Here is a 14579-nt window from a genome sequence, read left to right on the forward strand (position 1 = left end):
CCCAAAATGGCAATGAGAAGAAATTGGCCTTTTGCACATATGATTCACTAAAATTTAAATGATAAACAATCATCTATGTTCGCTTTTATTGGTGATGGTATGCCTCAGTTGAACAATATGTTTATAACCCATATTCTGTCACTAAGTCAGTCATAAAATTATATTATTCACTACCACCAAAGATTATAAAAAATTATCATGGATGGAGGAAAATTATTTATTATCAAGAAAGGATGCTAGTCTTCAACTGGGCAAACATAAGCTGAATATACTGTCAAGGAGAATGCACATGAAATCTTAAGCTGTCTGCATGGGCCTCAAAAGAGGGTTACCTTCTCAAGATGTACTCGTAGAGAGCTCATTTAAATGCCCACTTCAATGGAAGGGAGATGTAAAGGACAAAGAAATGCACAAATTTTGGTGATGGGAAAGAGTATTGAATAAATAAGAAAATATTTGGAAATATTTTAGATCGATTTTAAAACAAAGAGGTACATGAACTATTTAGTCATAATGTATGCATTTACAGATTCCAAAATGAGAAAGAATTACCGACATACTATACACCAAATGTATCTTTCATAAAAATAACAATATTATAATATGCTGATTGGAAGTTATTTTATAATGTATACCAAATAACTAGCTATTACACAATTGGTGAAACCACTATCTTTCATAGATTCACGATTTTCTTTCCACACGACAGCACGGTACACCAACACAAAACAATGAAGATCAGAAGTGGATTCATATATATCATTCCTTGTAAAATCAACCAATTTTTAAAGGTCCCATGCCAACTGTTTATCATTATTTTAATTTAGCCCTCTGGATGATTTCAATAGCAGTGTTTTATAAGCAAATTAAAATGACATAAGCTTCCTTAAGTGTTTCTAACATTGGTTGTACGGTGATCACTAAATTAGGTCTACCAAAGTGTAGGATTTCTTATGAAACGATAAACAAACATTCCTCCTGAATTGTTACCTATGCAGATAATGAGGACACCTTTTAAGTTCACAAAATGAACTCTCATGCCTTAGGGGTCCAGCAGGAGTTGATTGGTCTGTAGAAACAGAGAAACTCAACAACGATAAAACATTTACATCAGGTTTAAAGCCAGTAAACGGAGATAGCATTATTAATTCAGGTCAGGTATTTAGTCCTCAAGCAAAAATTGTTCCCGACATAATCCAAGCATAACGAAAGGCAACACTTATAAAGAATAAAAGTGATTTTAAAAATATTACGATAATCGTTACCAGAGTTACCTGGTCAGATGTTGCGTTTGCGAACGAGTCCCCTTGGGGAAATTGATGAGACAGCCCTTCATCTTTCAAGGCTCTATCTTGGACAAAATGGGATGTGAGCCTCATCAAAGCACTGGCTCCTCCACATTCCGGTTCCACAAGATCTCGGAGTGCCATGTTTTCAATCGTATTTAAAAAGCGATAACAACTAAAATGTTTCGTAAATATTTCTGTAACGACAAACAGAGCAACACGTGAGTTTATTAATAATCACCTCACAGATTCATAAAGTTACACAAAAGATATCACAAAAACATGTTAATATGCTACAAACTACACGACTGTGCTCATCGCAATCGTCAACCCATTGTTCATTCGCTGTTAGGCACTGAAGGTCACTTACCACTTGTCGGGAACTACTACTACTTTATCCTGCACACAAAATTTCAACACACTCACCGTCGGAAAAAGATGGTTAAAATCTTTAATCACCTAATTCCTTGTCCATTTTATGCGATTCACTTGGACGTTATGAAATCCATAGTAAGCCTACGGATATGTGATTCATAAAACAAAACATATCAGATGGTTAACACGACACGAACAAGCATTTGGAACCACTATTTTCAATTGTCATTCACGCACGTTTGAAATACTTTTCTATTTCCCCTTCAGAAATACTGAGTGTGATTAAATAGTATCTTACTGATTATGCCTACAGGAAATATGTACGCACTACGCATATTTTTTTACTGCTTATTACTGAACCGCTTAAGTAGCGTTGTCTTGCTTTAATTCAGCATAGAGCGCTGAGAAAAATTCATTTCAATGTTCATTTGTTTCATGTTTTGCTTACACCGCTTAAACAATTCAACACAGTAAAAACGTGTGCGACTTCGATTTCATGATAAAACATGCCGAAACCTCCAAAACCTAAGGTATTTCAGTGCTCTCGGAACACAAACTGCGTAACTTTTAATTATTGTATTTTGCTTATGTTGATTAATTTCTTGTCTTACCAGTTACATCGAAAACCTGGAAGTGGCGATGGCAATAAATCAAGTCTGTCTGCAGCAGCATCAAGTGACCCTGGTCTTGATCCTTTTGAAAATTTTGAAATAGAGTTACTATGGTGTATTCAGCAGCTTGAGTCGTCATTCAGCTCTAAAAAAATTAACCCGCGCACTGGTATGTATCACCAAAAGGGTTTTTCGTATTTTTGTAATAGATCACTATTAGTTTTATTTAAAGTAGCTTTGCGGCTATAGTGAATACCGCCTTTTCTGCACAGTTGTTGGCATACTATTTACCCTAGTTGTACTCGCTGAAATGGGAGTAGTCACTTCTTAGTGAGTATTTATTTTAACTTTAGTACTAAGTACAAAAATTAGCCATGAAAATATAATAATATGTTTTAGGGAAAAATATAGGCGGAAAAGAAACATCTCATTCGAAATTTTCTGTCCAAAGCATTGGAGAAAACATTTCTTTTGGTATGCATTGGCCCAATGTAAACGGTTTAATTGGCGAAACAATTAAATGGATCAAATGCAAGTTTATTTTCGGTGGAAGAATCCGAAATGCAGAAATAAAGAGAAATACGAAACAAAGTATTTTCTCAAAATGAACTCTTGTGAGTTATAAAAGAACGCTATGATAAGTATTTTAATCCCCACCCTACTTTGTTCATTTAACACATTTACAATTCCATGGTATAATACGAAGAATACCATTTTTGTGGCAAACACTATCTTCGTTGTCTACACATCTACAATAATTTCAAATGTTAACAAATAATTAAATAAAAATGTGAAATGTTCACCCCTGTGAAATGAATGAATCAATTAGATTTGATGATAATTCTGTGTCAATGACAAATAATGTCATAAAAATTAAGCCTCTGTATCAAGAAAAATCTTATCAAACGTAGAAGTGAAAGAAATATAATGGTCGCAACAGTCTTTTTTGGTTGGAAATCCAGAAGAGGATTTAGTCTTCACCAATGTATGTGCTAATTGATGTTTTGGTGAATAAATCACTGATATTTTCACGTGATGTCAGGTAATGAAAGTTTAGATTTCCATTTTCCATTTGCTTGCAACAGAAGAGATTCTAAAGATCTATGTGCATAAACCTTTCCTATTGTCATCCCTGATTGACCTACACACAAAACTGGTGTATAATCATGTGATATGATGCATGTCATCTCCACAAACTAGCGCTGCTTCAATTTTGAATATGAATTCTAGAGCCCCTTTAAATTTCCTACAGCTTCCGCCATTATGATGAATTCTGATTCTTCTTTAGGCTTTGCATTACTTGGCTGCTTTTTACTTTTCCAAGTAATAAATAGCTTAGCTCCCCCTGCAAATGTAAGAGCGAAACCACTAACTGGCTTGCCCTTTGATTAATTATTAATGCAAGCTTTGCAAAATTCTTAAATTGGATGGCCCTTTTTTTCATAGCATAAATAGACATTAATTGACCCTTACAGATACCACAATATCCACTCGACAGATTTCCAATTTCCCACCAAAGGAGGTTTGCACCGCTAATTCACTTGACTGGCAGGATATATGATTATTTTTTTCTATGATTATTGTCTAAGAACAAGAGACTGCCAGTTACACTTCTATGAAAGCTTTCATCGTTATGTAATTGTATGATCAATTTCCTATGCTAAGAGTGACAGAGAAACAGCATTTACATTCATTCATGGCACAATCTGTCTGTAAAAACTGTCTTACAGGTATGTGAGTGTCATGCTCATTTTGACTTACATACATTGCTACCCTCCTCGGACTCCAAGATTGACGTGGTGGAAGGGCTTGTGTGTTCCGATGACCCCTAGAGCTGTGCTGGCGGGAGTAATAATAATTGCTCCTGGTAGGGTCACCCATGCCAGATAGGTCGAAGGTTAGGAGCCAGACGAAAGGTAGTCCACGCAGCCTCTGTTCCTCAGTGAGGCAGCTGCAATGGCGTCTGACTACAGTGGGGCGGCCAGAAAGTGATGGTGTCACGTTAAAAACACTATTGAGGAAGGCAACGGGAAACCACCTCAATTATCATTCCCAAGATTAACATGATGGACTATACAGATATTTTGAGTCCTGGAAACTATGGGGCTCGGCCCAATCGGCCGTGTGTCGTGCCCGGCAGCGGGGGAGGCAAGGCTTCTGAGGTCGTCATCCCACAAAACCCTTGCAAGGGAAAACCAGCAGCAGCAGGACAGAAGACGCAGGAGAAGAAGACCAAATTAGTTAGAATAGGAATGTGGAATGTTAGGACAATGATGAGGACAGGGAAATTGGAGAATGTTAAGCGAGAGATGGAAAGGGGAAATATAGATATTTTAGGTCTATGCGAGGTGAGATGGAAGGATAGCGGGGATTACTGGAGTGATCAGTATAGAATAATATACAGCGGCGGGGACGAAAGCCAACGAGGGGTTGCCATGGTATTAAATAAAGAGGTAGGAAGAAGCGTAGTCAACATAGAGCAGGTAACGGATACATAATTACTAGTAGAGATAAAAGCAGAACCGACGAACATGGTTATTATTCAGGTATACATGCCACCGAGCAACCATGTGTACCTGTAAATAGACTGATTCGTAGCATTTATGATAAAGGAATTTGGCTGGAAGACTTTATGAGATCAGTGTTAGTTCCTATTCCAAAAAAGGTATAAGGTACATCATGTGAGGACTACAGAACACTAAGTTTGATTTTGTATGCAGCTTAAGTGGTTCTCTGAATCAACAACAAAAGGATTTAGAAGCAGGGAAAGTGATTACTTAGGTGATAATCAGTTTAAATTTAAGATGGGGAGAGCCATTTAGAAGGGGCGATGCCATTTCAGTAATGAGATCACTAATGAAGAGGAATATAGAATGCAATCAGGATGTATTTGCCTGTTTTGTAGATTTCAAAAAGACATTTGATAGAGTGAATTGGGACAAATTAATGAGTATATAGCTGAAAATAGGAATAAATTAGTGGGACAGGAGGCTAATCCACGAGCTGTAAATGTCTCAGACTGGTCAGGTGCGAGTGGGAAATGGAAAGCTTGGATGGGCAGTGTAAGGCCAGTTTGCTACACTGGTGCTGTTCAACATATAAGTCAGTGGGGTATTCGAAAAATCAGTTAGGATCGCTGATGACCAAGCATTAGTTTGTCAGTTAGCCAAGGGGTTGCAAGCATTGGTGAGTGAATTGGAAATTCATTGCGACAGGTATGGGATGAGAATCAATATTAATAAAACAAAGGTTATGTGATTTTCTAGGAAGAAAAAGACTAAGCTAAACATTAAAATAGGAGGACAAACACTAGAGCAGGGAGAACAGTTTACGTATCTCAGAAGTGTCTTGGACCAACACGGTCAAAGTAGTAGGGATGTAAGGAGAAGAATTGCACTAGGTAAGAGGCTTTCACAAGGATGAGGGAGTTGATGATAGGGACGTTGAGTAAGGATGTTAAGAAAAGACTCGTAAAAACTTTGATATGGAGTGTTGCTATGTACGGCACGGAAACGTCGCCATTGAAGCAGGAGAATAGATGTAGATTGGAGGCTTTTGAAATGTGGGTGTGGAGAAGAATGGAGAAGGTGAAATGGACTGAGAAGAAAACAAATGAAGAAGTACTTGGTATGGTGGGCAAAGAGAGGGGTTTGTTGGGAAAGATCCTATGGAGGCAGGAAAAATGGATGAAGGGCATATTGATCGACAGTGGGATGTTATAGACTGTAATAGAGGGGACAATGTTAGGCAAACGAGGAAAGAGCAGGAACAGGATAGGGTTGCTGGATGAGATGAAAGAGGAAGGAAGTACTCAGAGATGAAGAGGGACTTGATGTAGAGCAGCTTGCTGAATTGTGTTTTGCTAGAAGTCACAAAATATTTATTTGGTGATTGTGTCCATCCAAAACCTACCTTAACCGGTAGATTACTTTGAAAAAATGCATTAAACCATCTGTGGAAACTAGGGAGATAACAACATTTCGAAATGTTTCATAGTGATCTTTCTTGAGGACCCTCTGTTTGAGACTAGTCAGCTATTCGAAATAATTTCATAGACATGCTGTGAACTGTGGGATGTGAGGGGAGGAATACCCAACAGTGAATAAAGGTTATGTTGTACCCTGCTTAAGGACGCACTCTTCAATTGTTATGGTATAGATTATGTATTTCATTTTTTCACTATTATAATCATGGCTTCCCTGCTTGTAATCAAAAGATCTTTGGCTGTTTTTGACTGTTATTTATCTTTAGATAAACAACTATGAGGGCTGTTGATTAAAAGGTGATCATAAAATTTTTATTTGCATGATTTATGAACATTAAATTTAATATTAATTTTTTGCTTTAATGTGTATGTGGTAGAAATTTCAGACTCCAGTATTGCATCGGCGGCATCCGTTTAAAAGTGAAACGTGTTCAGTTTGCCTTGCGTGGAATGGCTGTAACAGGCGATGAGCAATATACTGGTGTGAAATTTTGCTTTTACCTAAACAATAAAATGTAGTGCTACATGAGGCTAATTAAGAGTCTATTCTTTCATAAAGCGTATGTAGGAAATTGTTTAGTGAAGGGAGACCAATCAATTTAACAGGAAAGTAAACAGAGAGCTTTAGTCAATGCTCTTCTGAAAGTAAACGTTAATTTCACATCTTCAATGGTGAGAGATCATCTTGGAAGGGCTTGAAGAACCAATTACAAATATTAAAAGTTTCATTGAGTGCCACCCACCTGTTGAAAATGGAAAAGTTACTCATAAGACTTATTTATACTCTGTGGTTCCTGGAAAACTCACCATGATATATTGAAAATCAATGTAAAGTATGTTTCTCATCCTCCCTGTGGCGCAGACCTTGACCCATTTAACTTCTCCCTATTCGTCAATCTGAAGAAGCATTTAGAAGTAATTTGTCTACATCCAGTGCTCCACTATGTTTTTTCCCGTTTTAGTGATATCAGAATTATTATCATTCAAGGGAATATCTTCAATTCATAGAGTTCTATTTGCGGTCCTTCATATATATATACAAGTCAATTCTGATGGCTCAGTTGGGTGAGCACTAATTGGCCCTCTTCCTCTTCCTTCTGCAGCATTTCCATTGTTTTTGGAGCCTGACCTTTTCCTCATGTTGGCAAGGAGGAAACCATCTTCCTTTTTAAATTGAATATATTTTGGATATATCTTGAAGTCTTTTTGTATCATCTTGGACAAATAGCAGTTTACCAATATGATTATTTGTACAATAGTTATGATGTGTCAAGGTTCAGTATGAGCATCAGCCAAAAGAGAAATTATTTCTATGTAAGATTGAAAACATGAAATTTGTTTGATGATTTTTGGTTTTTTCTTTTCTAGCAACCTGTGATTAAGAGTTCATTTAGATGTACGTTCTGCCTCGTACACTCCTTTCCTCTCACCATTTCATAATGTAAATATGTGGTCCACTTCCTGGGTTGAGGCACATTTTATTGTGACAATTACTGATTAATAAATGTTTGATGGCAAAGGAATTGGTTGGTTTCCACCATTGCCTGTTACTACTGTGTATGTTTAATCTAACCCTACTACCATTTTTACAACTTCTATTGTTAGTGTCCTAGCAATGAGGGTTTTTTGAATGTATGTACCTAATATTGGTTAAAATCATTTTTTCATTATATATTTCTTTTGTCTTCAATTAAATTCATGTGGATATTATAACCATAATTTTGCATGTCACAATTATGCTGCTTGTTTATAGCTGAAGATAATATGAAAGCTCTCAATACACTGAAAAGCAACAAAGCACCCCTCATAAGGAAGAGACAGGTGATGAGAAGTTTATTTGGTGATTATCGAGCTAAAATGGCAGAAGAGGAAAAAAAGCTTTATAAAGGTATGCTATTCTCATTCAAGTTTGATCCGCTATAATACCTGAGACTAAAATGAATAAAGCTTAATAATTTACTTTCTTTTTGGGTTGACATTGAATGCCTTCTACCAAATAGCCGTGGTACACATTTTATTCTTTATTTAATTATTATTCTTATTATTTTTGCATGAGCTTGTTGTCTAAAGAGCTCTATTGGAAATGTTGCGATACATGATATGAACATTCAGTACAAGCTTAATAGTTTTGCTTGGATCATCCTATGCAATTGAGGGGAAAATAATTGCAAATGGTTAAGACAGGTGAATAATGAGATGCATAGGAATATTGTGGCAATGATGGCCCTGCTGTTACAATAAAGTGTCACAAATCATTTGTTTCTTGAGTTAGTCATTAAATTGATCCAATTTTTCAGATCTTTCACCCATCCAGAAATGTCAGTTAGTTCAAATTACTAGTTGTCAGTTACGTATAGTTCCTTCATGTTATTGTTATGCGGAAAAATAAACAGAAAAGGTTCACATAGCACATAAGATCGCTAGCTGCAGAATTCATGCAAATGTCATTTCCCTTTATTATAAGTCTGATGCGAAGTGTTTAATATTATTGTTTGTAAATTAGTGCACTAATTAAATTTAATTTGTGGATATGTCGGTCAGATTAAAACAGCTTCACTGAGGGATACTTATATCATAAACTACAGGCAGCTATAATTTCAATTCGCCTAGTCTTTTTAATGTTATTCACCATCATCCACTTTTCCCCTCTCAATAGCAAATCATGAGTGGAGAACAGTAGCAGAGAACAAGGCTCTCTGGATTTGATGGATATGGTCTTATTATTGTCTGCGAGATGGCCTTTCTAAGGACCCAGATTCTAATAGACTCAGCCCTTTACACTCGATTAGGGCTAACAAATCAAGGTTGCCTACCTACTCTCAAACCTATGATGCAGCTAGTCTCTTATATTTGTCTTCAGTTGCCAGATAGTTCCTTCACAACAGACATGCATAAATATTTCATTTCTTTAGTATGCGATACCAAATCAATGTCTATAGGAGAAATAACTGTGCTCTTTTATAATTACCAGTGAGGAATGAAAGTCCCAAATCATTCATTTCCATCAAAAATCATGATAAATGCAAACAAATATTCTCACAGCAATATTCATTGCTCCATGAATGATTTACTCCTAAACTAAAATGTAACGGAATTCAAGGATCATTTACCAAATTGTTTTGCAATAACACAGATCAGCAGCCGTGACATCCGTAAATATTTAGCAGCAACATATAATTTATATATTATGGAGAACAGCAGTGGCCAATGCTCAAGGAAATCATCAATGTATGTCCGTAATTTGTGCTTGGGGATTAATATACATTTTTTGTCTACCATTAAACTTTTGCATGAATTGTGTATGTAACAGGTTTGTTGTCTGTCCTGAAATAAAATAAATGTATTTTTTCGTTGATTTGTGAATGTCATGAACATAATCACATTCTTTTAATTTTCAGCCAATTCCAATCTGAAGTTTGCATCTTCATCTACTGTCATTAAATCCAAGTTCCTCAAGAAGTCATCAAGCCTGAAACCAAAGTCGAATGAAGCATCTACTTCCTGTGCCTCGCCAATAAGCACAGAACCAAGTAGCAAAGAAATGCAATGTGATGAGGCTTTTAATGATGGAGGAAGCATGGAGGAGGTTGCTCTTCAGACCGAAAAGAAATCCTTTTCATTTAAGCCTTCAGACAATCAGTTTCGATTCAATTTTTCAAGTTCAGGGGAAGATATCAAATCTTGTGAAACCAAGTGAAAGTTAAATATTGTGTACAATGCTTCGACTGTGTTGAAGGTGCAGTGTGCGGGTTAAAGATTTCTTGGATTCCTCATCGTCTAGAATGGATGAGCAGGGTAAGAGACTCTATATGGATAGTTGTAACTTTAAAGGTAATAAAAGTTCACTTTATACGATTTTCAGTTGCATTTTGTTTATTTTTCCTTGGCCACAATTTTAAAGTAGTTAAATTTTGACTGTGGAGGGTTTTAAACAAGTGTTTAAAATATTGGGGGCCATTGTTAATAGTGGATTTTTATTCAATGTTAATCATACAATGCAAAATACAGTAAAATTAGTTTAGTAATCCATATTGGGTCTCTCCAGAAAGGATCCAGTCATGCAATTTTTTGAGAAAAATGGCCTACCTAGAACAGTGAGGCTTTATAAACCTTTAAAGTATTCCACTTGGGACCTCAAACACCTATCCCAGCATTTCTTTTACTTTTCGAAACAATCCGCAAAGTCCTGTTCCAGAATGGTCATTAGCTGCCTTGTCGCATTCAATTTTATCTCAATGTCAAGAATTACATACTCCAGGTGCTGGGGACTTGGTCCAAGCCACGAATTATGACCCAGGTTTTCTCGAAAAGGTCATAACTGGAGATCAGTCATGGGTCTATGGTTATGACCCTGAAACAACAGCCCAATCTTTACAGCAGTTGGTTGATGATATAGGGGAATGAGGCAAGGCAGCTGATGACCATTGCAAAGAAGTACTTTGCCAATTGTTTTAAAAAGTGAAAGAGATGTTAGGGTAAGTGTGTGACATCCCATGGGGTGTACTTCGAATGGGACTAAGGCGTCATTGTTCTAGGCAGGCCATTTTTATCTATTGCATGACTGTTTCAGGACATACCGTGGGGAATTGTGAGGTGATACTTAGGTATGTGAATGGTGTTGTATACATCTGTGCTGTGAGTAAATATGTCTTCAATCAGTGCTGTATATATGGAAACCTTAACACTTTGTCCACAACTTAAGTGCCCGATTTCTTGGATACTGAGTGGAGCTGTGTGGTATAACTTGGGTATGTGAATGGTGTTGTAAACATTTGTGCGGTGAGTAAATTTTTCATTTTTCTGTGACATAGATCCAGACTATTCGGATACCAATTCGAGTGGAACAGTGAAGCTTGGATATGTGAGCGATGTTCTGAACATCCTTGTTGTGTAAGATTTTCTAAAATTGGTGGCCTACATCCTGAAACCAGAATACCTGAATTTCCAGAAATTTGATAGCACTGTATTTATTGTTTCTGGTTTTGGAGCAAATTGGACTGTTATTTGTGGAAATTGGAACCCTAGTTCTAATTGAAGAGCCTATTATCCTATCAGCGAGTGTTTGAATCCGTAAACATTGGGTATGGAATTAATGGGATTGAGTATCACTTAGTGTAGTGCTAATCACACGCAGCAATGGTAGGGACTGATCCCTTTCATGGGCAGGCAGGCCTCAGTTCTTTAGCAAGTCATTTTAGTGTAGCAAGTGATGCTGTGCATCATCTTGTGGGCAGTGAAAAAATCTCTGCGTTGAAAAAGGTGAAATCACAGATGAAATCAATAAATTGGAGGACTTGTTTATGACACTAATAAATAGTCATAATAGGGTTCTTGGAAAGCACAAAATGAAAAAAGGACCAGTTTAGAGTCTCCCTAGAATGGCATTATATGCAGTTAAATCGAGCGTAACACTAGAGGATCTTGAGTAAGGTTTGAAGAACCAAAATGACCTATCTGCAGATAGCTGCGTGAAAGCATTGTTTGAATTTGGGAAAAGAGATGAACAAACAACAAACTGGGTAATTGAGGTAGACCCCAATAGTAGAAAGAAGTTGCTAAATGGAGAGAGAGCTTTCCTTGAGTTTAGCTCATATAGAGTGAAGGACTTCATTGAAGCAACGAGTTGCTTCACGTGCCAAAAGTTCAGGCACACTGCCAAAAAGTGCCATGCTGACCAGGGTGTATGCGATTATTGCTCTGGAAACCATGATTCCATGATATGCAACTCTTTAGTAAAACCACCCAGCTGCATTGATTGCAAGAAAGCAGACATAGGAGATTGTAGCCACAAAGCTAGTGAAAAGAAATGCCCTTGCTTAAAGAAGGCACTAGAACGAATCGTAGAGCTAATTGATTATGGGGACTAAAAACCACATCATTAAAATAGGTCGAATCAATCTTCAACGAGTACAGGTCGATACTAATGAATTGAAAAAAATAGCAACGGATCTTGGGCTAGATATTATATTGATGCAGGAGCCGTTTGTGTACAGCAAAAGTTATGAGAGCAAATGGAAAATCCCAGGAGTCAGAGTGCAAACATGCATTACACAAGCAAATGTCAAAGAAAAATTCTTAGTAAGCGTCATGGTCTTTTGCAAAAACTATGATTTCTCGAGTTTTGAGCACTGTACAACAAACCACTTTGCAGCCGCGTACATTCTGGCTGATTGGAAACCACTGATACTGATTTCCAGATATATGCAACCATTGAAGGGTACATTACAGAATTAAAGAGCCTGATACATAAATTCAAAAATAAAAGGATACTAATCGCAATAGACTGATGCAAAGAACGAAATATGATTCAGTAAGGAAACCAATGACTGAAGCAGGGCATTGGAAGACTTAATAGCATCAGAAGATCTGTATATATTTAACAAACCGGGCCAACCATACACATTTATTTCGACAATAGGCTGCTCAAATATAAACCTAACCATCAGTAACTCGGCATTAATACAAGACATTTACAGATGGTAGGTTCATGCCCTATCTATCTATTGGCGATCACAGATTAGTCTTATACCAGATTGGCACAACTACAAAAAACGACAACCGTCATCTAGGAAGATTAAACATCGGTGCAGCAAAATGGAGCAAATTTATGGAGAGATTATTACCAAGCACTTGGTACAACTGTGAATTGTTGCCATGGGATCCAAGCAGTAACAGTATTGATGCTCAAGTGAGATCACTTATGGGGGTGCTGCAAAGTTCCTCTCTAACCTCGATCCCTCTGACCAGAACATGACGAAACGAAAGTGTGGTGGAATGAGAAACTTAACAGGTTTAAGATAAATTGTAGAAATCGATGGAGAATCTACCAGAAAATTAGTAGCACAAAGAACATACCATCAGCAAAAGAAGATACTTTGAGGCAATGGAGAACTATCAACAACAAGTGCAAAAAAGCTGGGAGAAATTCTCGAGGTCAGATATTGAGGAAAACCCCTGGGTGTTAATATATAAAATGGCCAGAGGAAAATTTGAAATCCCACCAACATACTCAGCTAAGAGCAACACCAAAGGGTAGCTTCTATTCCTGGATGAAACCAATTCCAACATCATCAAGACACTAGTACCAGACAGAGCAGAAAGTGAAACTGAAGAATAGAAAGTAATTAGGATGGAGGCTAACCTCCCTTGCCTGCAAAATACAGAGATAGACATCATCAATGTGGAAGTTAGAACCACGGTCAAAGAGATGGAAATGAGAAAGGCCCCAGGCAATGTTGGCATAAATGCTGAATTGATCAAAGCAGCCAAGCCAGTTATCCTCAACTATTTAACTAGATTGCTACAGGACTGTTGCAGAAACAAATACTTTCCTGCAGCATGGAAAAAGGGTGTCCTATGTGCCATCTTGAACTCTAAAGAAAAACACCCTTCTGATCCTAAGGCATACAGACCCATAACAGTACTACCGGAAATGGGGAAAACGTTTAAAAGAACTATCAAAATGAAAATCGAAGAAGTAGTTGGTGAGGACCTACTTTACAAAAGCAAACCAATTTACCAATTTGGATTCTGAAAAGGCAGATCCATCGCAGCCGCTGCAATGAAACTGCTGCTAGAAATGAAAAATCCTATGTAAGTATGAGGTGGCCTTATTCATAGACTACGAAATGAAAGATACATTGTATTCTTCATTTAATAAATATGAATTCCATAAAGTTGAGCTGGGAACAATTGAACAGCATTTGATTCCTTATGGTGGCCCTATTGCATAAACCAACTCAAAAGTTATAAAATTCCGGGGCCAATAGTGGAACTCATTAAACATTATTTCTTGAATAGAACAACCAGAATACAGCTAAATAACTTGGAAGCCTAAAAGAGCATTACAAAAGGGGCATCACAGGGATCCATACTTGGTCCTTTTCTTTGGAACATCACCATGTACAATCTATTGAATCAACTCCTTCCTGAAAACTGCAGATGGACGGCCTTAACTGATGATGCTGTGATCACAATGCCTGCAAATTCCAGGAGAGAAATAGAAAACTTCGCAAAGGAATGTTGCCATTTAGTGGAGTCATAGAGTGCAGAAGTAAAATTAAAAATTTCTGTTAATAAGACAAAATACATCATTTTTTGTGAAAAAATTGTTACTAAACCCAGCTATTAAAATCTATGGTCAAAAGAGCCTCCATACTTAGATACCTGGGCATTGAATTTCATGACAGACTAACTGTCCAAGAACACGCAAATTATGCAGGAGGCAAAGTCAAGAAAGTATTTAACAACTAACAAAGGCTGTGCAAAAACAGATTTGGCATCACCACAAATAGCTTAAGAACTATATACCATAGAGTCACC

The 14579-nt window shown here is 37.1% G+C and overlaps 2 protein-coding genes across 3 annotated transcripts in view; one reads left to right on the plus strand and one right to left on the minus strand.

The window, feature by feature from the left end:
* LOC139686340 (peroxisomal targeting signal 1 receptor-like) overlaps positions 1–2002 on the minus strand; it is a 36772-nt gene extending 34770 nt beyond the window's left edge. Inside the window, exons 1-3 of one of the 2 annotated variants that reach the window (XM_071583514.1) lie at positions 1899–2002; positions 1713–1802; positions 1275–1483 (exon numbers count right to left, since the gene is read on the minus strand). In XM_071583514.1, coding sequence (XP_071439615.1) covers positions 1275–1430 — 156 coding nt within the window. In that variant the 5' untranslated portion in view covers positions 1431–1483; positions 1713–1802; positions 1899–2002. The other variant, XM_071583515.1, reaches the window with a different exon arrangement.
* A 102-nt stretch (positions 2003–2104) lies between these two features.
* On the plus strand, positions 2105–10081 carry LOC139686434 (UPF0488 protein CG14286). The gene is made up of 4 exons (XM_071583624.1): positions 2105–2191; positions 2276–2441; positions 8011–8145; positions 9656–10081. Exons 1-4 carry the CDS (start codon positions 2168–2170, stop codon positions 9952–9954), a joined length of 624 nt encoding a protein of 207 aa, XP_071439725.1. The 5' UTR covers positions 2105–2167; the 3' UTR covers positions 9955–10081.
* The last annotated feature ends 4498 nt before the right edge of the window (positions 10082–14579 follow it).

This window comes from Hetaerina americana, unplaced genomic scaffold (genome assembly GCF_022747635.1).
Source record: "Hetaerina americana unplaced genomic scaffold, ioHetAmer1.1.p SCAF_14, whole genome shotgun sequence".
Lineage (NCBI taxonomy): Eukaryota > Metazoa > Arthropoda > Insecta > Odonata > Calopterygidae > Hetaerina > Hetaerina americana.

What these genes read in the sequence shown, in the direction of transcription:
- LOC139686434 (XM_071583624.1), top strand. Translation starts at nt 2,168, where the DNA reads ATGCCGAAACCTCCAAAACCTAAG. An exon ending in AAAAATTAACCCGCGCACTG is followed by an intron (nt 2,442 to 8,010) that starts GTATGTATCACC and finishes GCTTGTTTATAG; the next exon opens with CTGAAGATAATATGAAAGCT. An exon ending in GGAAAAAAAGCTTTATAAAG is followed by an intron (nt 8,146 to 9,655) that starts GTATGCTATTCT and finishes TTTAATTTTCAG; the next exon opens with CCAATTCCAATCTGAAGTTT.